The 24324-nt window shown below is 39.1% G+C and overlaps 1 protein-coding gene across 4 annotated transcripts in view; it reads left to right on the top strand.

The window, feature by feature from the left end:
* PLCB4 (phospholipase C beta 4) overlaps nt 1-24324 on the top strand; it is a gene marked incomplete at both ends in the record, with an annotated part of 154070 nt that overhangs the window by 66845 nt on the left and 62901 nt on the right. For 2 of the 4 annotated variants that reach the window (XM_082856886.1, XM_082856888.1), the window contains 10 exons: nt 1787-1895; nt 4692-4902; nt 5893-5986; nt 9069-9148; nt 9688-9772; nt 12324-12414; nt 14378-14473; nt 19245-19345; nt 21478-21513; nt 23567-23708. In XM_082856886.1, the coding sequence (XP_082713012.1) occupies nt 1787-1895; nt 4692-4902; nt 5893-5986; nt 9069-9148; nt 9688-9772; nt 12324-12414; nt 14378-14473; nt 19245-19345; nt 21478-21513; nt 23567-23708 (1045 nt within the window). The remainder of the gene's footprint in view (nt 1-1786; nt 1896-4691; nt 4903-5892; nt 5987-9068; nt 9149-9687; nt 9773-12323; nt 12415-14377; nt 14474-19244; nt 19346-21477; nt 21514-23566; nt 23709-24324) is intronic. The other 2 variants (XM_082856887.1, XM_082856889.1) reach the window with 1 other exon arrangement.

Here is a 24324-nt window from a genome sequence, read left to right as displayed (position 1 = left end):
TGGCCAACCATGAACATAACTGCAGTGGGGTCTCAAAAGGCCCTTTTCCTGCCACATCCATCTTCTTCCATGGTATTATTTACAGAGACTGAAAAGGAAAGTGCCTAGAAAATGTACTGTTTGTTTGTTTGTTTTGAAAACAATGCTTTCTCACCAGAGAGCTCTGCTTGTCATTCCCTTGGGTAGGGGCTCTGGAGTTGCATGACAGCATCCATTCCCTAAACAAGATGTCTTGTAGCATGCCTTCACCTGCTTGGCGTTCCGTGGTCCACTGCACCATCTCTCTGCATACCCCAGGACTTTTCTTTGTGGTCTCAAGGCCTGTTGCTCATGTAACAGTTTCTGCTCTAGCACACGCATGGATGTGAGCTTTTGTGAGCCGTAATTTCTTAGATTCCAACAGAAGCATGCTTCATTGGGATAAATTGACAAAGAGATATTGATTCCTTAGGAGTTAACACTCTTAACTCGGTGGGAGGTGGGAGCATCAGAGCAGGCTAGGCCACAAGTGCTTTAGGAAATTACATCAAGTGTTCTGTTGGCCAAAGGCATTCATTCTGTGTGCCCTACTCTTCAAATGATCATTTCAAAACAAATGGGGAAGGGAGATCCATATGAACTTTTAACAATTGTTTCTTCAATACTTTTTCAATAGTGCTTTTCAAAGTCTGTGCATATATTTGGGTAAAGAGTTGTTGCCGGTGTCCTACGTACTGACCAAGTTTTGCTCACATCTGCTTATATGCCATTATTCCATTGAAGTTTCCTTTATTTATTTATCTGATGGATGACCAGGGATGCAGTGTTTGGTCCTCTAACCTACCACAAACAATAAGGAAGTTTAATAGACCCACTACCTCTAGGTACAGAAAGATAGTCAGATAGACACACACACACGATTGTAGCTGAGTCAGTAAGTTGGACTTTTTTCATCACTGCTGTAAAGTTAGGATGACAGAACTGCAGAAATAGCTTTGCTCCTGGTGCCTCATATAACATAGCACCAGGAGCCTATAGGTGCTGATTTGAAAAGAATGACATCACCAACCTCCAAATTATTTATGTACTTTCTGCCCAGAGAATTTCCTCGGGGCAAACCAAATTTGATTTCATAGTGAAATAGAATTTCTGAACTACTGATATTTAAACACAAATTTTCATATTGTTTAGAGCTTGTAAATATCCTTGTGCTGATTAATTTTCAACTATTACAATGGATTCATTTTGATAAATATTGATTCAAGAGAATGAAGTTTACAGTTCCCAAGAAATCTTTTATTCATGTAGAAAGACATAATGAAAATAAAATGATATTTGCCTGTCTAACTTTAGGGTTTTGGAGGGGTTTTTTGTTATTGTTGTTTTTGGTTTGGCATTTAAATGGGTATGTTATATATTTGGGGTTTTTTTGAATTTTTGCTTTTGTTTATCCTTTTTTTTTAAAGATTTTTGATCTCACTTTTTATAAGCACTTATGCCAAATGTCTTGCCTGTGGTATGGCAATGCCATGCCGTTTTCTCTGTCCGTCAACTTTTGAAGAAAGAAAGTATCTTCTGTTTTCTCCCTCATCAGTTCAGTGAGGGAAACCAATAAAATACTACTACCAAATTTGGACGTTTCTGAAGTCTATTTTAGGAAGAAAGGCAGGAAAATAGTGAAATCTTCTCTTTGTAACTGTAAACATGATATTCTAGATATATCTTATATTAGAAATTACATACTTTAGTGATGTGTACTGGCCCAAGGGTGAATGTCAGCCTAAATGGAGTTATTTTCTCATCATAGCATCAACGAGATCCTCGATTGAATGAAATTTTATTCCCATTTTATGATACCAAAAGGGCAATGCAGATCATTGAGATGTATGAGCCTGATGAAGACTTGAAGAAAAAAGGTAAGAAAAGTGTAAACAGAGAGAATTTTTCTTTGTTTAAAAAAATCAAGGATATATGCAACTTTTAAAGTCCTTGAATTTTTAGTTAAAGGTATCTTTAAATGCTTTGGGGCTCTCTAGAGGCAAGGATTGATAACTGACTGATTTTTTTTTTCCTTGCTCTAAGTATAAATTTTACCTTACACCAAAATTTGTTCGTGCTGCCTGAAGTGTAATGATAAATTTATTATTAAACTATAGTGATATTTTCCCCATGTACTTTCTTACCTTTAGTATTGCATAGTGCTTAAAATGTAACAATACCAATTATAGTCTCTGTTCGCCATCTATGAAAACAATGGCATTTGCTATCAAAATTGACACCTTCTTCTTCTCTAGTTTTGTAAGCTAACTAAATTTAATACGCGATTTAAAGAGTCTTTTTACTCATCATTTGACCTCTGGTATGGAAGATAAATGCAATTGACATGAAATTAAATAGGAATCAATTTAGCAAATTGTTGGGGTTTTTGAGCATTTGCCTCTTTCAGTGAAACTTTGGAAACAATGTGTTGTTCATTCCAACATTTAACAAAGGAAAGGTATGGAGAGGAAAGTTAAGATTGGTTCTATAGCCATGAGAAACACCTGCAAAGGATGGGAACGATGATGCTGATAGAGTATCTCCAGGGAGTGCCAGGAGATACCTGATCTGGAGTCTCTGGCCTTATGTCTCAGTGGAGAGTCAAGGGAGATCTAGGTTAAGTTCTTTCTGTCCCATCTGCCCATGGCTTTAAGTTTCTTCTATACACACATGATTTTCAGATTAAACTCTCCACTCCTAATCTGTCTCTTAAACTACAGACCTGTATAGTAGACCTCTCCATTTGGATGGAGTGGACATTTCAAATATATATACATATACACACACACATAATATGCTTTGATTGTCCCCATCCACAGACCTGTCCCTTTCCCAGCCTAGAAAATGGTACCATGACTCACCCAGCTTTTCATGCCAAAACTCTTGGAATCATCCTTGACTTGTTTATTCTTTCACATCATCTCTGATCCATCAACAAAACCTGCAAGATCTATCCTGAAAATAAATCACTTCTCACCGTCTCCACACTTACTGGACTATCAGATCCTACATCATCTCTCCCTAGATAAGGCCAGCTGACTTCTAACTAGTCTCCTTTCCTCAATGCCCTACGATTTATGTACCACACAGCAGCCATAGTAAACCTTTTAAAATCAAATCTAATTATGTTCTTCCACTCTTCAAAATGCTCCAAAGACTTCCCAGCACACTCAGAATAAGATCCAAAGTACTTAGTGAAGACTAAAGTCCAACCGATGTAGATTTGGATTTGGATTCTTCATTTCTAGCTACTTTCCCCTCCATCACATGGTCTCTGCACTTGCTGACCTTTCTGTCTAGGATGGGGCAGCCCCAGGGGTGCACGGGGCTTGCTCCCCATGCATGAATGTGACCTCGTCAGAAGGACTTTTGCTGGCCACGTAGCAGACACAGCATCCTGGTCATTCTTGATTGCTTTCCTACCCTGCTTTCTGTTTCCTTCTAGCATTTTCATAACATTATATTTATTTTTTAATTTATTTGTTCTCTCACACATAGTATATGAGTTTCAAGAAGGTAGGGCTTGTCTGTTTCTTCAATCCTGCATCTATCACAGTGCCTGGGAGAGTATAAATGTATGTGTCCAAGGAGATAGACACACAAATTTTTACTGCAGTTCGTTTAGTTATAAATAGAAATGACCTAAATATCCATCAACAGAATGATGGATAATGAATTGTGGTATATTCACATATGGACTACTTTACACTCTACACACTGCCTACTTCTACTATACATTACTCAGTGAAAAATAAATGAACAAGAGCTACTTATATTAACTAGATAAGTCACAAGAAAACAGAAAAAAATGGCAAGCTGCAAATGCAAATAATGGGGTAACTTTTATATAAATTTTAAAATAGTCAAAACTACCTACTTTTTGGATAAATGCATATAAAGTTACAGAACCACTTTGGGAATGCTAAACACAAAAACTAGATTATTGGCTGTCTACCTAGGAATAAAAAGATGGAATTGAATGGAGTTGAGGTGGGGCACACAGGGTGCTTCATGGGCATCTGTAATTATGCATTTCTTTAAAAAATGTAAAGCAAATAAAGGAAAAGGTTAAGATCTAACAAGGCTGTGGTATAGCTGTTTATCCTGCTATTATCTGTACTTTTCTGTAAGCTTGAAACCAGCTTGTAACTTGGAAATGCTTAAGTAAATGCAAGAAGCTGAAGCTGTTGATGGTTGACAGGGTAGGAGAAGATGCAGAAATATTGACACCGGCCCTGTCCCATGTCACAGAGGTGTGACTGAGATGATGAGTGGTGGCTCTTGGGATCACGTTTCAATGACCACTGAATACTCATCTCACTGGTCCCATATCCTATTTTTTAGATGAAATAGGAAAATGGAATTATTTGAATCCAGAGAGGCCACTCATCCCTTCTCCAATCTGGCTCCTGGTGCTGCACTTTTGAACTTAGGGAACTGATTGTTTTGCCATCATGGATGTGAAAGCAGATGCCTCCTATTTGTGGAAAGCATTAGATTACTTATGCAACGCGGGTACTTCGTTCAAGTTCTGAAAGACGAAAGTTCTTGGGAAAGAGACTATGAAGAAGTTTTTACTCCTCCTGTTTAAGTTGCCTCAAATGTCATAAATAAAACATGAGATGTGTATCTTCAGAGCCATAAGTCTACCATGATACTCCTTTTCCCTCCAGGCCAAATATCAAGTGATGGGTTTTGCAGATACCTGATGTCAGATGAAAATGCCCCAGTCTTCCTAGATCGCCTAGAGCTTTACCAAGAAATGGACCACCCTCTGGCTCACTACTTCATCAGCTCTTCCCACAACACCTATCTCACTGGCAGACAGTTTGGTGGGAAGTCTTCAGTAGAAATGTACAGACAGGTCCTCCTGGCTGGTTGCAGGTCAGAAACTCAAGACACTGTTTCTTCTTTGGATTTGATGCTCTTCAATTGAATTTAGTTTTCTCTGAAAAATAGGAAGTAGCATTCAGAGTGAAAAGGACATTTGTCTTTCTCTTTAATGGATTACGATGACCATTTAACCTTGAGAAAGGAAAATTGGTATCTGTTCCAGAAGGTCTAGAGTCCTCCTATGGGTCAAAAGATGTTTTTTTTTTACTGTAAATTTAAAATATTCCCCCAACATTACCAAAAAGATAGCATATTTTAAGAAGTCATGCTAAGTTTCCTGTTGGTCATAGACACTTGCAAATTTAGCTTTACTTAATGTTCAAAGTTCTAAAATTTCATTCTCAGATCATAAAGATTATTTTAAATGGCTTTAATTTTACAGAAATTGGAAAATATTTGAGGTTTAAAATATGGTAAAAATGCAGAAAGTGAAAAATAAGAAATGTAGTTACATTATGATTGGTTTCTTGATTGTCGATGACCAATACTTAATTTTTCAACTCACTGTTTTCTGTGTGTATGGAAATATGTTAAAGGACTTTAACTACATCACTACATCTGTTTCTGAATGCTTAAATATGAGTCACTGAAACAATGAGAACATTTTAATTTATGGCCAAACTAACATCATCCCACCTACAAAATTTTTACAGTATTCTTTAACATCCTATAAAACCCAGCCCATATCTAAATTTTCCCAGTTGTCCTCAAATTGTCCTTTATTACAGCTTTTCACAACTAGGATTTCATCCAGAACCTCACTGCTTGTTACATCTCTTTTCTCTCTTAATCTCCGACAGTCCCTTTTTGATGACACCAATCTGGTGCAATTTTAACCTGCATCCTCCAAAAAATAATCGTGTTACTTCCTTCATTCCATTTTCTACTTCTATAGAAAACAAATTATTCTGATGTCTTTTCATTTGTACACACACTATTTTATTGTAAAGGTTTAATATTGGTAAATCACAATGTTCCTAGATGTGTTGAACTTGACTGTTGGGATGGAAAAGGTGAGGACCAAGAACCAATAATAACTCATGGAAAAGCAATGTGCACAGATATCCTTTTTAAGGTAAGTGTTTCTTTTTTTTATTGAAGTATAGTTGATTTACAATGTTGTATTCGTTTCTGCTGTACAGCAAAGTGATCAGTTATACATATATATATACATATTCTTTTTCATATTCTTTTGCATTATGGTTTATTATAGGATATTAAATATAGTTCCCTATGCCATACAGTAGGACCTTGTTGTTTATTTTATATATAGTAGTTTATATCTGCTAGTTCCAACCTCCTAATTTATCCCTCCCCATCCCCTTTCCCCTTTGGTAACTGTTAGAAACAGACTCACAGACATAGAAAAACTGTTTCATAAATAAGTTCATTTGTGTCATATTTTAGATTCCACATATAAGTGATATCATATGGTATTTGTCTTGTTCTTTCTGACCTACTTCATTCAGTATGATAATCTTTAGGTCCATCCATGTTGCTGCAAGTGGTGTGATTTCATTCTTTTTTATGGCTGAGTAGTATTCCATTGTGTATATATGTACCACATCTTCTTTATCCATTTCTCTGTCGATGGACATTTAGGTTGCTTCCATGTCTTGGTTATTGTTAATAGTGCTGCTATGAACATTGGGGTGTATGTATCTTTTTGAATTGGAATTTTTTCCGGATATATACCCAGGAGTGATATTGCTGGATAATATGGTAGCTCTATTTTTAGCTTTTTAAGGGACCTCCATACTGTTTTCCATAGTGACTGCACCAATTTACATTCCCAACCACAGTGTAGGAGGGTTCCAAGGTAAGTTTTAAAATTGCCTCACCATTGCCTTTTCCAAACTATTGTGGAAACAGAGACAGAGTGGAGAAAACAAATTATTCATCTTCTCAAGCATCTTACCTTTATATTCCATTCTTCCAGTTTTTCAGAGAAAGTCAAGAAAAATGTTTTCTCTACTTAATATTTCCTTCATGCTACTTTTTCTTTCAAATGGTGACAGTGCCATATAATGAGATTTCTCCGGCAGAACCTCCCTTGTTCCACTTACTTTAAAAACAGTCTTTCATTTTCTTATCTATTTTTGTGCTTACTTACTTTGCATTTTTTCTGAAGGACTTTCAAAGTGGAATAAAAAGATAAATAGAATACAGGAAATAAAATAGATTATAAATAGTGCCTATATGGGTAAGAAAGTAAGATAGTGAGATTAGAGTTTTATGAATGCTTGTCAAGAAATCCTATAAACTTTCAAGCCCTACCACAAATTGGGCTCCAGACTTTTTTGAATTCAGTGCAAGGAGAGAAACATGATAATTCACAGGATTTGTAAAATACATACAGAGTAGTTAGTCCAGAGAAGCACAGTTATTCCCCAGTACTGACACCAGATAGAAGTCGTCCCCCGTAAGATCCTCACAGAATGTAATCTACACTTTTATAAACTGGATTTCAGTCATGGCCTTTTGGTGATCTCTATGTACAATTTGAAGGTTGGTTTCTTAGCAAGTTCCTCAATATGCTCCAGTGATGTCCTGCCAAAAGACAAGTGAAAAAATGAAATTCTGTGGTTGGACAATATGTCAAGTACGTCAACCTCTGTCAGTTTCGTATAACTCAGGAGAGTTATTTCAGCCTCTGGATCAATGGTTCTCAACTCTGCCAACATGTGGAAAATCACTGGGGTTGTTTTGTTTTGTTTTTTAATAGATTTATTTATTTTATTTACTTATTTTTGGCTGCATTGGGTCTTTGTTGCTACGTACAGGCTTTCTCTATGCGAGTGGGGGCTACTCTTTGTTGCGGTGCACAGGCTTCTCATTGCGGTGGCTTCTCTTGTTGTGGAGCACAAGCTCTAGGCACATGGGCTTCAGTAGTTGTGGCTCACAGGCTCTAGAGCACAGGCTCAGTAGTTGCAGTGCATGCGCATAGCTGCTCTGTGGCATGTGGGATCTTCCCGGACCAGGGATTGAATCTGTGTCTCCTGCATTGGCAGGCAGATTCTTAACCACTGTGCCACCAGGGAAGTCCCACCAAGAGTGTTTTTAAAAACAGACACCTAGACCCTAGACCCGTGACCCTCCATGCATATCACTTCTCTTAGCCAAGATCTTGGTGAGTTTTGAACATCAATCAATTCAAGTTTACATTTCCTGAGAAGTACCAAAAGTATGTTCAAGTGGGAAGCCATGAGTTTGCATAGCCACCAAACTGACAGCAAGGGTTGACATCTTTTTTCATAGAATTAAGGAGTCTAATAGGGAAGCTGAAGCTCAAAAGGAAGTTCTTCCCTCTCAGCTTGGAGGTGAGCAAAGAAGAAACCATGGGCAGGGCCAAGATTCTCCTAAAGAAATAATTCTAGGTCAACTCAAGTGGATAATCAAGGTCACTTGGGAAGTGACTCAAGGCATTTTTGCCTGAGAAGAAACTTCAAGCAAGAATAGCTAAAGGACCACCTGAGCCATAAGAATGCTCAGTAAAATACTCCAAGATTGTCTAGCCTAGGCCATTATTCTTTCCAATGGACTTCCCTAGATAGCTATTGTCAAATATTTTCCCAACTAACAGAATGATGGGATTTGCCCCATGGTTAACTACCAGGGTGATACAAAACAAGGGATATTGCAAATGTCACGTCAATTCACAGGAGTCTTCATTGAATTAATGAAATGTAGCCCAACTCTGGTGCGAAAAGGCAGAGGAAAGTCAATAGAAGCTTCTAACAGTCCTGAGGTTTTTACCAACACATTTTTCCTCGAGGCGAGAGGGGAAGGAGAGGGGTCTGCTGTGAAAATCTCTGTGCAGAAATCTCACCTGCTCCTCAGTGAGAAAGGTGAGCTCTGAACCCATCTTGGCAGATTATCAAGCAAGGAACTGCACTGCCATTTAGGTGAAATGTCTTGTCAGTTACTAGCACCCTAATTTTGGAGAAGTAAAAGTAGCTTTGAAAAAAAGTGTCATTAACCATGAACTGTGCCTGGGTCTAACCACAGGGGACTCAGTCTGTAGCAGTAAATGGGTTCTCCAGGTCTTAATTGCCAAAACTGACTTTCTGAAAAGCTCAAATTAATAGTCTCCAATTGGTTTCAGGTACCTTAATTTTTTTTCTCTCCTCTCTCATTAACACTCTTTATCTTTCAAGGATGTTATTCAAGCCATCAAGGAAACTGCATTTGTCACATCTGAATATCCTGTAATTCTCTCCTTTGAAAATCACTGCAGGTATAATGATTCATTCTACTCCAAGTCTCTAAGTGTTGTTTCCTAATCCCCATTCCCCACCCCTGCTCTACATCTTTTTGAATAACCGAATAGTTTCTTTTGTGAAGTGGTAAGTACACATAGTCTTATGGGGGGAAAAAAAAAGAGAAGAAACTCAAACCACTACCTCTCAACACTTCCAAAAAAGAAAAGAAAAGAAAAAAGTCATGTTAATGTGTTTTAGAAATGCTTCCTCTAAACAAAAGTTCAGAGAGCAGGACACCTTGCTCAATGTTCCATTGAGTTGGAAGACTTGGCAGTAAGTTTGTAGTCAGACTTGATGAACTTGAAAGACACTTTTTACTCTGCTTACCAACTCTTAGTTTGGGGGAAGAATCGACTTCTTTTTAAACTACACCAGTTAACCCATTAGCATCAAGAGGACAATCAAACATTTTGCAGAGTGAGAGTTTTTAATCGCTAGGAATGGATGTTTCTTATTCTTATTCTGAACAGTTAATGGATGTTTGAATTTACAAATGTTGGTTCTTTCCCTCTAGCAAATATCAACAGTACAAGATGTCCAAATATTGCGAAGATCTATTTGGAGATCTCCTGTTGAAACAAGCACTTGAATCACATCCAGTATGTATTTTTAGCAAACCATATTTCTAACATGAATGGATTTGTTTTGAAATTCATTTCTGAAGGGCCAAGTAGTTCTGGAGGACTAATGTTAAAGATCTTCATGTGTATTTCAATTCGTTGGTATGGGAAGCTTCCATTGTGCTTCAGAGGGGTGTGTAGAGAGAGGCACAAAGTAAACATCTGGCTCAGTTTTATTCAGAAGATCATGGGGTCTCTATGGCTTCTGAGACCTCTGTCCTAAAATTTCACAAAGTGCGCACTGGACAGGAGTCTAGAGTTGGTGATCATTGTCAAGTTCAGTGACAGGTTAGAATCACCTGGGGGAACCGTGAAACATACCTCTGCCACAGCCCCACTCAGAGATTCTGAAATTGATTCGAGTTCAGCCAGATCCTGGTGTTTTTTAAGTGCTCTCCAGGTAAATCAAATGTGCAGCCAGGGTTCCGCACCCACGGGAGCCTGTTGCTATGGGAAGTTCCCTGGATCAAGTCACAGAAGCCGGAAGTTCAAGCTCCTAAGTCCAAAATAAACTCTTGGGCAATGTTGTATGCACGATTTCGAGCTTCATTTTTACACCTACTAATTCCTTCATCAAACAAAGAATTTTTAACCTGTTCCCCATAGATAGGCTTTGTGGGGTCTGTGAACTCATTCTAACTGCATACAGTTTGCCGTTTTGTATACAGTCATTCCAGAGAGTTCATCAGATTTTTACCAGGATCCATAACCCCCAAGTGGTTAAGATCCACTCTCCCAAGATGTTGGGAGTAACAAGAAAGCTACTGGAGTGAAAGAAAGTATGAAACACTCTACAGTAGTGAAATATTTTGCCCCACTGTTGATGAGCAGCTGATAGGCCCAAACACGGTAGCCCGAAGCAGCAATAGAACATCGCCATGACTAAAGGGGGAAGGTGCTCTGTGCTACCTGGGAACACATCAGGTAGTTTAACAGTGAGTTTTGCAGAAGTACATCTTTGGGAACTGAAAAAAGATATAGGAGGATATTTTCAGCCTGCTGAAGCTTTGGCTGCAGGGGCCCCGTCCACATCCTGGCGGTGCTTCCTGCTTCCCTGCACACCGGCCTGATCTCCACCGCCAGCACCTGCAGCTGCTGCTGGGGGGACGCTCTGGTCCCTGGAGCTCTGCGCACACAGGAAAGTCAGGCCAGAAGTACCAGAGAATTACCAACCCCCGCCCCGTGTTCCCTCATTCCTCAGGCGGGATGACTCCGGGCACATGGTCCCCACTGTCCCCCCAAGTTCCCCAGTGGGATCATGCTCCCGTCCACAGTGACAACTTGCCTGATAGCACACCCTTCATGGCTGCCTGTCTTCTTTTTCTCACTTTCCTACTCCTCTGCTGGAGTTCCCTGGAGCTGCCCCCCAGATAAATTACTGGTACTTTCCTCTTTGTCTCAGACTGATTCTAAGGGAACCTAAACTAAGAAACATGCCTGCTTTATTTTATTTTATTTTTTACCTAGGCCCTTTGTTTGTTTTATTTTCTTTGTTAGACTAAGGTGCTGGCTTTTACGGAAAGATCTCTGCATTCTTTGTGATGTACACATACATGAGAGATTATGGGAAGTATAGGCAATATAAATGAGATTAAGATCTGAACTACAGAACTTTCAGTCCTGGAAGGAGGGCACAGTATACAAATGTAAAACCGTAACTAAAACAGATGGCCTTTAGTGTGGTGAATATTTATTGCCAATATCCAGGTGCAGAAGAGATCACTTGGAGTGTACTGGTTACAGCAGGCTTCCCAAAAGGAGCAGAATTTCGGCAGAGGGTTTCATTTGAGTCAGGACTGACATAGGAAGGCACGGTGCCTTGCGTGTACAAATAGTATAAAAATTAGTTTGGAAAATGAGTGGACACGTGGAAGGGTAGGTGGGTATATAGATGGATGGTGGGGGGATGGGGAATGGATGACTGGATACAACACAGTTCTGTGGATCAGAAGTAATCAAATAAAGGAACATCCCCTTTGCAGACATTAATCCAAGCCAATGAAACCACAGTAGAGGTCAGATTTCAATAATTAGGACCACTTCCTTCTTAATTCTCTTATTGAACCCACAAAGCCACAATCCCAAGCATTGAAGATGGATCACCCTACTGAGCAGACCAGCTTACTGTACAGCCCAACACTTGGGGGGGCTCAGGAGCCTCTTGACTTTGCCTGGGAGGGCACCTCTGACCCCAGCTGACCCCGTCACCTCTTGTACTTTACCAGGTACTTAAAGGCGGCAAGGTCTGGGGTTGAGCTGGACCCCTTTCCCCAAGACCACTGTAGGTCAGACCCCACTCCCTGGGGAAGGTGGAGTAGCTCTGCAAAGCTCTAGAGACCCTGTGGATGCCAAATTTGCTGCCTTAGTGTAAGGCAAAGCTCAGGCTAGTTTGGGTTGCAGAATGAAAGTGTAAAACTGTGCAGACTGCCATCTAGTGGATGTTGGTTGGCCTTCTGCTCATTCTGGGCTGGGAATGAGAAGGGAGAAATACAACCCTGTCATGAATTCAGCCTTTTCTCTTTGTCTCTAGCTGGAACCAGGCAGGCCTCTGCCATCCCCAAATGACCTCAAAAGAAAAATACTCATCAAAAATAAACGGCTGAAATCTGAGGTTGAAAAAAGTAAGTCAAATACACTCATCTATGGCAGAAGCATACGTATCTTGCATGTTGAGACAATTCAGCTATCTAGAATGAAATATACTTTAACACCACGGATTGGGGGGAAAGCAGGTCTAGTGGTGATGTTCTATATACTGTGCAGAGCAAAGTTGCCACATTTTTATTCAAGTTTAGGTTCCACATCAACCCCTTCCTGCAGTGGGAAAACATATTCATATATTCATAGATCAGAATTTGGAGGAGTCCCAAGGAAAGATGAGAAGAAAGCAAAAGAAGCATTTTAGAATTTGTCAGATATAAGGAACTAGCACTTTATCATTTTATACACTCTAAAGCCTTCTTTAAAAGCTTCCCTTTGCACTTTTCCCTGTGATATATACATATCTAGGGATCCTAGGTAATACGCGAGTGTGAATGTGTGTGTGGTCGGGGGGTGGGGGGAGATGATTTTATCTAGACATTGCCCCCACTGTGTTTTCCCAGAACATTTTCTTTGAAAATATTTTCTTCCAACAAATCTCTTAGTTCAGTGAATGAATAGCCTCAAATATTGGTATGATTGCATTGTGGTTTTACCCTTGGTTATTCTAAATTAAAATTTTTTAACTATTTTAGCTCGTTTATTTTTATTGCAAAAGCAATAATGCTATAGGAAAATGAAAACAGCAAAGAAAAATATAATAAAACAGCGCTAAATTATATATTTTACACACATATACATGTATTAGAGACACATGTACACATGTACACTTTTAACATATACACGCATTTTTAACAAAACTGGGATCATGTTAAATATACTGATTTTTAGTCATTTTTAATTCAACCAATGAAGTATACTCATATCCAGTAGGATATAAATCTACATACTAATTTTAATTCTTATGTATAAAATTTTTTTTTGATTCTAGTGTATGAAACACTATACAGAATTTATTATGTGGCACATAGTGTAATTTAAACAGATCCAAGTTGATGGATTTTCATTGCTATGAGAACAACAATGGTAAACATGTTTGGCTGTTCATTTTGTACATTCATGCAGCCTTCTCCTTGGTACAATTAGAGTTGGTTAGCCAAAGCATGTATACATTTTATATCATATGTATCTTGTTATACTGACTTTCAGAAAAGTTGTACCAGTTTATACCCTCACTATAATATATGAAGAGTGCCTGTTTCCCAGCGATATTCTTTTTTTTTTTTGGCTGCATTGGGTCTTCGGTGTTGCGCTCGGGCTTTCTCTAGTTGCGGCGAGCAGGGGCTACTCTTCATTGCAGTGCGTGGGCTTCTCATTGTGGTGGCTTCTCTTGTCGAGGAGCACAGGCTCTAGGTGCGTGGGCTTCAGTAGTTGCAGCACGCGGGCTCAGTAGTTGTGGCGCACGGGCCTAGCTGCTCCACGGCATGTGGGATCTTCCCGGACCAGGACTCAAACCCGTGTCCCCTGCATCGGCAGGCAGATTCTTAACCATGGCGCCACCAGAGAAGCCCCCCAACAATGTTCTTAATGCTGGCTGTTAGACATCTTTTATATGTGTTCACAACTAATAAAAGAAAATTATTTTTTCTTGAAGCCTTTTCAGTCTCTATTCTGTCACTTCACCATAAGAGTCCATAAACCTTGCTCTGTGCCAGATGCCCCAAATTCCGGGCTTTTGTTATCAAGCTTCAAATCCTTCACAGGGACTGAGCTGTGACTTCTCAACCTGGTGACCAGCATATGGGGCATTTCCCTCACGTTCCAATAGTGGCTCAGTGTGTATAGATGATAGGGTTGTTGTACTTGCCTTAAGGACTCGAGGCCACCAGGGCTGGGGAGACAGTGGCCATGGCTGAGCCTCAGGAGCCTCGACAATAGGTTTCCCTTCCCTTTTCATTTCCTTCTCCATGTTGATCTTCAAACCTATTTTATAAGTGATCCAACACCTGTCTCCATCTCCTTCTTGTTTATTTTTAATAACAGAACAGCTTGAAGCTTTGAAAAGTATGATGGAAGCAGGAGAATCCGCTGCCCCAGTGAACATCTTAGAGGACGACAATGAAGAGGAAATAGAAAGTGGTGAGTTGGATGTTTTAAATTTACACATCACAAAAAAATACTTTTTAAAATAAGAAAAACATGAAGTTGTCTCAGTGAACCCTTTTATATAACACAACATTCTAATTCCTAATAGTCAGGTACATGTACCAACCTTAATCTTTTGTTATTTTGGGGTATTTTTCCAAATAGTATGGCTTAGAATTTACCTGCACACTAGATTTTAGTAGCTTAGTCATCTCCTTTCCTGTTGTACATTCAGCTATTCAGCAGAAACTCACAGCCAGAGAATCCTTGAAGCACTTGCTGTAGAAGGCCGGACTTGGAATAAAAGGAACATTTCTGCAGTTCTTTCCCATAAACAAAACCTGAACATCAGTGCTGTTACTGATGACAGCAGTAAGGCGAGTTAAAAGGGAAGGAACCTGGATAGAGACCCTCAGTAAATGCTTGGTTTGTGTGCACTTATAGTGAACTAGAAACTCAAAGCCAGAATTAAACTTTCAAGTTCAAATTCCTTCAAATAACCAGCTCACCAGAATTGCCTATATCTGTATTTACAGGTAGATATTTTTTGCAAAGGCAGCCTTGCTCAAAATATTTTAATATTTGTTATTAGCTTCTATTTTTACTTTGGCCATATAGCCACTACCATAATCTTTGGTTTTACATGGGTCATTTGAAAGGTTTGGAATGTTTTTAGAAAATTATTTGTTCATTATGTATCATGAGAATTGATTAACAAAATGACATGAGAGTTGATTAACAGAATAGTTTGGACATGCATTGAGTGTCTATTGGTTAGTGCCTTGAATTTAGATAGTGCCTTGGGGCTAAGTAATTTAGAAACATTTGTAGAAACTCTGTTTTTCATATAAACATCTGAAATAGAAGAGTAGATTTTAGGAAAGTTTGACATTATAGGTAAAAACCTAAAAGCTGTGAGAATCAACGAATCGTATTCACAACCCCTTAATAAAGACTCCTGACTATGGAAGAGACTTTATGAATGATTTATGTTGCCTGGGAACATGACTTACTTCCATATGTTTTATACGTCAGGAAGGGTCTGGGAGGCCAGAGATACCTGGCAGTATTTAATCAATGCCTGTTGTGGTTATCTATTACTGTGTAACAAATCACCCCAAAACACTTTATTATTATCTCTCCTAGTTCTGTGGGTCACCTGGGCTCAGGTTGAGGGCTCTCCCTTTGGTTTCTCATGCGGTTGCCGGCAGATGACATCAGGGGCTAGAGTCATCTGAAGGTTCCACTGGGCCAGGTGTCTTGAGATGGCTCACTCATGGCTGACGGTTGATGCTGGCTGGCTTTTGGGAGCTCAGCTGACACAAGCAACCCCATGTGGCCTCCCCAAGTGGCTTGGGCTTTTCACAGCATGGTGGCCAAGATCCTTGACAGAGCGTCCCGAGAGCCAGTGCTCCAACAGGCAGAAAACAGAAGCTGCTAAACTGTTTAAGAGCCGTGCTTGGAACTGGCACATCATCACTTCCTCTATATTTTATTCATCCAAGCAGTCTTAGTTAGGGCCCACCCACATTCCAGGGGGTGGGTGAGAGGCAAGATCACGTTGTAGAAGAATCAGTGGGAAGCTGATATTATTGCAGCTGTCTTTGGAAAATACAGTCTGCCACATTGCTTATTATATTATTTCACAGTTTTTGCAAATAATAAACCCAAACAAGATTTAAGAATAAAATCTTGAAAGGAATATACTGAGTTGGCCAAGAAGTTCGTTCAGGTTTTTCCATAACATCCTATGGAAATTTGGCCAACCCAGTATTTCAAAAGATCAATAAAATACTTCTAAAATTTGAAAGTCTGAATATTATATAAAAACTGTCCCTTAACTTAGGTTAAGTTTCATAGATGATAATCATACACATGTAAGGTGTTACTAGATACTCTAATCCAGTAAAATAAACTGAAGAATAATGAAATACATTAAGAAAAATCATAATAATAATAACTACGATTTTTGTACCAACTGTGGATTAGGTACTTTACATCAATTCCTCATCTAATCTTTATGCAGCCAAAGAAATAAGTATTATTATACTAATTTTTCAGATGAGGAAACTGAAGCTTAGAGTGGTTACATGCAATCCCACAGCTGGTGAGCAATGCTACTAAGATTCAATCCCAGAATTGCCTTGACCCCAGGGTCAAGACCTTCTGTACCTTACAATATTGTCCTTCTAATGTATAGGAATATAAAGCGAACATAAATATGCAAAATCATTGGTAAAATATTTTTCTTTATAAAAAGGAAAAAATATATAAATGATGTGAGTCAAAAATATGAAGTTTCCTGAACACACACACATTAATCTAAAATGAGGGGTCAGCAGGATTCCACTTACTGTCCTTAAGGGTACTTTCCCAACTTTTATGCAAATGCTAATTATTCCTATAGACAAAATAAATTTGCCTCTAGTGATTCCCATGTTATTCCAAAATGTTTGAGATAAAATTTTGATTGTTCTAACAGAAATATATGGGTTCATATGCACCTGAATTTCTCTCTAAGGCCATAGAGGTTTCTGCTATACCAGTTACATATGTGAGTCTCACGTTTCCTCAGTCATACTTGACTTCAGCTCTGGTCAGCCAGTTGGCTGTAATTACCCTGCTATCACAGTATGATCCTACTATACCTGAATGACTAGAGTCTCTCATTTAAATACTTCAACACAGCAGGCAAGAGGAAACCAAGCATAGTTCAAGAGGGCAGGCCTGCCTGGAGGCTGTAGAAAATAGAAAAGGCTCTCAGTCAGTGGAAGTGTGTGCCCAGTCATTAGGCTGGATGTAGATTCAGACAAACAGTGGAGAATAGCAACATTGTGTGGTTATGGGTGTATCTATGCATACATACACACTCAAGAGATGCTAACCTTTAGTCATACAACCCTTTTAAAACAGTTACTAAGTCTCTCCCCCTTCTATGGGGTATACCCCTGGAAATTCAAGTAGTTTATATCCGGCTAAGCAGGTTAGACTAGATATAAAATTGAAATTCAGTAGTGATGGTTGGAGGTTTCAAAATCTTGGTTACAGACTGTAGGTCATGAAAACCCAGTGTCACATTAACAACATTGGGCTAGAAGCCTGAGAAATCTAGGTTCCTATTCTAACTCTGTGACCTCAGACAATTCAAATCATATTTGTGAATCTCTTTCCTTTAAATGAAGACACTGGACTAGATTCTTTTAAGACCTCTTTCAGCTTCTCAAATCCTTTTTTCTTGCCCAAGGCCTATATGACCTACTTAAAAAAAAATCATCTGCCTCCAGAATACCCCTTCATCAGAATATCAGTTCCAGAAGAGGAGGGTGTCTGACTCGTTTCCCTTACCTTTATCCCTTCCCGGGAATAGCACTGTGCAAAAAGCAATCTAAAATTCTGAATCTAAGACACTGTCAGTTGAAAGGCACTACTATTTTATTGACTAAGAAAGAAAACTGCTTCCAGTGAATCGTAAAATGCCATCGATTAAAGGATACATTGCCATATTAGATATATTACAATGCGGGGAAAAAATGCACCTTAGAATCGGTGAAAGTTTTTCATTTACTCCTGTTCTTGAATTCTCCTTTCCACCTTTGAAACATACTTAAAACAAAAAATGTCTAATTCTTATGGGTCTGTTCACCTCCCTCAGAAATATTTTCACTGTTTTTTTTTTTTAATAGTAAAGGTACCTCATGCCCAGTATAGTGACAGTGTGGATTTGTGTTGGCCTTGTCCTGTGGCCTGTGGGTGTCTCCTGATTCTGGCTAGTTTTTAGGCAAATTCCTGGGAGCCCCTGCAGGATGGGCATCATGGGAATACAGATCTCACACCAGCATGTGCCTAATTTTCCAACAGGCAATCCTTTTTCCACCTACAGCCTTGGGTGGATACCAGGGTTCTTATAATTTCCTGGACTGGTGGGCCGGCTGATGGCATCTGTGCCTCCCTATATAGCCAGGCCAGGCTCCTGGGTCACCAGCTTGACTTAGCACCCACTTCCTACTCCCTTCCCACCATGATCCCAATGAATGATTTCAGAGTCTTTTAAACCGCAGCCAGATTTGGCAAATGATTTAGGAGAGCAGTAAGTCCTTCCAAGCTCTATCTTTTTCATATCACACCACTCCCGGCCACAAGTTATTATGCCCATAAAATTCAAGTGGACATTTTTGACTCTTTTTCAGAATTATCAAATGTACTTTCCTTCTCTTGTATCTTTTTTTTCCCCTCTGGGTGTCATAGAGGATCAAAATACCCTGTTATGAGTCACAGTTCTTCCTGAGGTGTTTGAGGCTTTAATTTTTAAAGTTAGTATACTGGAAAGGAAGTAATCATTCACTTCAGAAAAATGTGTTAAGCATCAATCATGTAAAAACCATGCTAACAATGATTTACTGTGTAACACAAGAACAATATCTGATATCTTGTAATAACCTATAATGGAAAATAATCAGAAAAAATATATATATATAATGAATCACTTTGCTATACACCTGAAACTAACACAATGTAAATCAGCTGTATTCAATTTAAAAAGTCATGCTAGATGCAGGAGAAGTAACAAGATATGTTCCTTGACCTTGAGTAGGTAAGAGTTTAGTGAGAGTTTTATTTGAAAAAAAATTGCTTATTTAAATGTTCCCATTTTCGTTTAGCTTCCTTCCTCTCTAGAAGTGCTTATATTTTACCCAAGATTATGGAGGAGACCTGCCCCCTTGGTGGTAAGTTGGCTTCATGGATTTTCCTTTTGTCTTTCACACAGCTGAGCAAGAGGAAGAAGCTCACCCTGAATACAAATATGGAAATGAACTTTCTGCAGACGACTTGGGTCACAAGGAAGCTATTGCCAATAGTGTTAAGAAGGTCAGAGTCTTGGTTCCCTTTCCTTTCATGACTTGCAAGAGGTAGCAGCTGTTAGTTATAGCATTTCAGAAATGTGAGAGCCACAAGAGAATAAGTAGGCTGTAATTCCCCTTCTCAATTGGGTGGCCACAATCAATACCCGAACTCGAGGCATGCACAATACTAAGTTAGAAAGGACATTTAAGTGACTCATTAGTCATGCCCAGTGTTGACCCCTACCTCTTCGGCCCATGTCCTTCAGATGTTTTTATTTATTGCATTATTATAGGTGATCAGGGAGAAAACAGCAGCACCCCAGCAGCAAAGGTTAACCTATTCAAATCATCAGGAAAATGACCCCGATCACCCCAGCAAGCCCTCATTAGAAAACCAGTCCTACTCGTTGATATCTCGTCTCCCTCTTAATGTAGAATAAGCCTAAAAATATTTCCATCCATCCAACCATTCAGCCAAAAAAATAGTAACTGTGAACCCACTATGTGCCAGGCACTTTCTAGGCCATAACAACCCAGAAGGGTCAAAACACACTTGGCTTCTGCCCTCATGGAGCTGATAGGCTGATGGGAGTTTATTGGAAGGGGGTGGGAAACAGACAACAAACAAGTAAACAGTCATTTATATGATTACAATTTGTGATCGGTGCTATTACAAAACTAAGAGTGAGTGCTCAGATGGAAAAAAAAGAGGCGGAGAGAATAAAACAAGGAAATGAGAACCCAAAGGGTAAAGAGGAACTGGCCATGCACAGGAATAGAGGTGTTGCTTTGCCCAGAGAGGGACCACAGCAGTAGCAACAACAAAGGCAGGGTGAACAGAGTGGGTTGAGTGAGAGGTGGAGTGAAACAAGATGAGATTAGACAGGCAGGTGGGAACTGGAGGATGAAGGATGTGACGGGGGTCATGGTGAGAAACTCAAATGTTAATTTAAGTGAAATGTGAAGCTACTGAAAAAATTTAAAGAAACGGGGCAGTGTAGCCTCACATAATTACCTTTGTGTGGGGGGTAGTGATGTGTGTGTGTGTGTGTGTGTGTGTGTGTGTGTGTGTGTGTATACACGCACTGAGAACATTTGAGATCTGCTCTCTTAGCACCTTTTGAGTATACAATACCGTCTTCCTAACTGTAGTCACCATGCTGTACATGAGAGCCCCGGAACTTATTCCTTTTATAACTGGAAGTTTGTACCCTTTGATCAATATCTCATTTCCCCCACCTGCTATCCCCTGGCAAAGTGGTTGATTTTTTTAATACTACTGAGTGATTGAGTAAGAAGATGCAAGAGTCATTGGCCTAGGAGTCATTGGCGACCTTGAAAAAAGGAGTCTCAGTGCGGAGGTTGGGACCCCTGTAGCAGATAGATGTGAGTGAGGAGACACTACACTTTTGGGCAGTTTTGCTATAAAGGGGAGCTGGTGGCTAAAGGGAACCCGAGGAGTCCAGGGAGTATTATTTTTAGGATGAATGAATCTGGAGTGATAAATGAATTCCTGGACGTGGGTGGGATTATGGTGATGTGAGGGTGTGGTCTTTGATGGGAGCAGCAATACTTGATCATTAAGACAGAGGATGAAGATGCGGGTAGGTGTATGCCTTGGGTGCTAAGAAAATGGAAGCTAATTTGTCTGCCGAACAAAGCCAAGGGAATACTGCCATTACCCCTACCTTCTCCAATATAGAGAATTGCAGCTACTTTCAGACTAATAGATGCCTACTAAGACTCAGTGCTTACCTTTATGCTGCCTTTGTCAACACAAGACATGAGTGTTGAATAGCTGAAGAGTGACCCTTTTCATACCAGAGGAGGTGACCACATCGATTATTTCCCAAGCCCCATCACTAAATCATGTACTAAATTACCATAAGGAAGCATCAAAATAGGCAAAGACTATCAACAAAGAAGGGAGATAAGCATTAAGATGAGCTTTTATGGTGTGAAAGAGAGCTATGCCATGATATCTTCTCAGTTCTCACTTTATCTATGCCTTTATGTTACCAGTAATTTCCCATCTTAACAAATAAATAGAATAACAAGTGTACACGAATTTATTTAAATATCTACATATGTATGGCTAGTAAATTTGGAATTTTGCCCTTTAGAGAGGCAAATTATTTTTATCTTTCTCTAATTTAGGCTTCAGATGACCTTGAACATGAAAACAACAAAAAGGTAACAAAATAATTTCATTGTACATTTTGTTTTCATTATAAGACACAGTACGTGGCCCTCTAATATTGAGCATTTTGTACTAAGTGTTGTTACTCTATCTTCCCCCACCCACTGCCCCATGAAATATCAGACTGTTTATAGGTATTATAGGTATAATATTTACATGCTCAATGCATCTACATATGAGTCTTCAAAAGAAAGAATTAATCACAGTGATGAAATGATTATATCCTGATAAAATCACAAAACAGAGAGCAGGCAAATAAGATGATTTTCCTAAAAATAAGTGTTTAGAGCAATTAGGCAATTTCGTAGTTGGAATTTGAGATTTCATTCCTAGAATAAGAGTACATAATCATCAACACACTGAATTTTAAAATAAAAATGACCTATAGGTCAACAAATTCATATTATAGTAAAATGGGAAGGGGATCTTGTTTTGACTATATTGACATTCTGAAAAATTGTCAGTTCACGTTGTACACATTCTAGGAGTTTTATCTAACATTATTTGGTGTTGATTTTATTGTAAGGAAAGTAAAGTTACATTTTTAGTTTCTTTTATCCTCTTCACGACTCATGATATCAAAGTGGTCTTTTTTAGTAAATGTATGTGGTTTATTATAGTAGTGAGATGCAAAAATTTACCTTGTCATTTGATTCCCACACTTCAGAGCTTCAGAAAATACCATCTTGTTGTGTATGGGGTCTTATCTTATTTGGAGTAAAACCCTATCTTCTTACTGTCTAAATATTGTTTGGAATAATTCTGGTTAAGTCTGATCCCGGTCTTCACCCAAGATATTTGTGAAATTCTCTCCTACTAGAAATTCGTAAGGTATTGGGGTCAACAAAGGACAGGTTGACCTGTGATCACTGATATTTATTAGCTAAGTAGCTGTGACCAAGTTATTTTAATCTTTAAGGACTCAGTCTTCTCATGTGGTCAGTGGGTCAGACTCTAATCCTTGCTACACATGATGACTGACAGTAACGAGGTTGTCATGCAGGGACTCAGGCCAGTACCTAGCTTATGGTATGGTGTTACTTATCATTAAACACACAAGAAAGGAATTAGACATGCCTCTGCCCTTATTTGGGGAGTCAGGACATATGAAAAATTTATTTTTAAAAAATCCCAAGTTACATTCTTTGATTATTTATCTCAGACTTTTACTGGTGCAATCAGTTTGATGATCTAGAATGTTAAGTTATCAGATAAACAAATGGCCTATTTTTTTAACCAATGAATTGATTCATGTGAGTCAGCAGTTCATTCCTTAGTATCAATCTCAACTAAATGTAGATCGCTTTTGAAGGTGTTATTTTTGTTGTTGATTTTGTTGCTTTTGTTCTGATTTACTACGAAACGAACTACAATAAGTTGTTTCTCTTTGCCCCTATGCAAAACAATGCAGTAATAGGTCCTGTATAGTGGGTTCTCACATTAGTTTAAGAATAAGCATTTTTTTTGAATACCGTAAACCATTTATGTATGTGGCTTGGTTTCCGAAGCAGTGTTAAACAAAGTGTGGTTCCCCAGACCACCCATATCATTAGCACTTGGGAACTAGTTAGAAATGCCAATTATTGGGCCTCAACCCAGACTCACTTTATCAGAAACTCTGAGAGTGGATCCCCGGAATCTGTGATTTAACAAGCCTAGATTTACACTAAAATTGAAGGACCACCGTTTTTGACGTTATGCCACAATTTGTGAAATCATGAATGATAATACCTGCTATACATATTTCATAGCATTGCTCTGAACTTCAGTATAGTTTCCAGAATAAAGTCCTTTGAAAATCTAAAAAATGTCCCCCAAATGTAAGGTAAACTTCATATTTTACTATTATCTCCATTTGCATTATTTGGAGCTACAGTGGACATTCACTTTTAAAGTTATCCTTTAGTTAGGATAACTGAGAAGAAAGAAGTCTTTATCTTTCGATCTGTGTGTGTGCAAATTATCGCTAGTGAGGCAGTCTGAAACGTAAATCTGAGAGTCCTGCTGAAGTCACTGACGTGCATGTTCCCTTTGTTGTGCTCGTAGGGCCTGGTAACTATAGAAGATGAGCAGGCGTGGATGGCATCTTATAAATATGTAGGCGCCACCACTAATATCCATCCATATTTGTCCACAATGATCAACTATGCACAGCCCGTAAAGTTTCAAGGTTTCCATGTGGCTGAAGGTAACACCGAAGGCTAAATGCTATTGCCTTTTTTGTCTGCTTTTCTTACGTTATGCTGTGAGCTGTGATCTGACTTGCTGCCATTTTCTTTTCTGGGCACGTGGACTGTTCCATCTCACCTTATTTTCATTGCGTAGACCACGTAGTGACACGTCCTTGGCATGTGGGGGCCTTGTGTTGTCGTTCCCGACATCGTCCACAAGGTGGCTCTGACAGACTATGGATTTGGTAGCAATCCAAGAGGTTAGCCTCTTGCATTAGATATACTTTTTTATAAGACTGCTTTCTGTCGAAAGCTGGTCTCCAAAAACGTATCAAGTATTTTCAGACTTTTCATAATTATTTCTGGACTGGAGAAGCTATCATCCTCATTGGAAATACATATTTCAGGGGTGGCTATGAATGGCAATTGGTATACACATAATTGGTTTAATGACTCCAAACTTAATTCATCACACTTTTCTTAAGTCAGCCATCTCCAGCCACAGGATGTTAATGAAATTAGGAGCTACTGATATAGTAAGGAAGCATCTGCCTCCAAGACCTCATGATTCAGGGTGTAATTATATTTATCGCTTGTCTTTCTGTGAGGGTTTGATGGCAGGGTTTCTAAGTG

Source organism: Leucopleurus acutus, assembly GCF_964270905.1.
Source record: "Leucopleurus acutus genome assembly, chromosome: 16".
NCBI lineage: Eukaryota > Metazoa > Chordata > Mammalia > Artiodactyla > Delphinidae > Leucopleurus > Leucopleurus acutus.
Note: the sequence above shows the minus strand (reverse complement) of the source record. Positions and strands in the feature narration are given on the sequence as shown.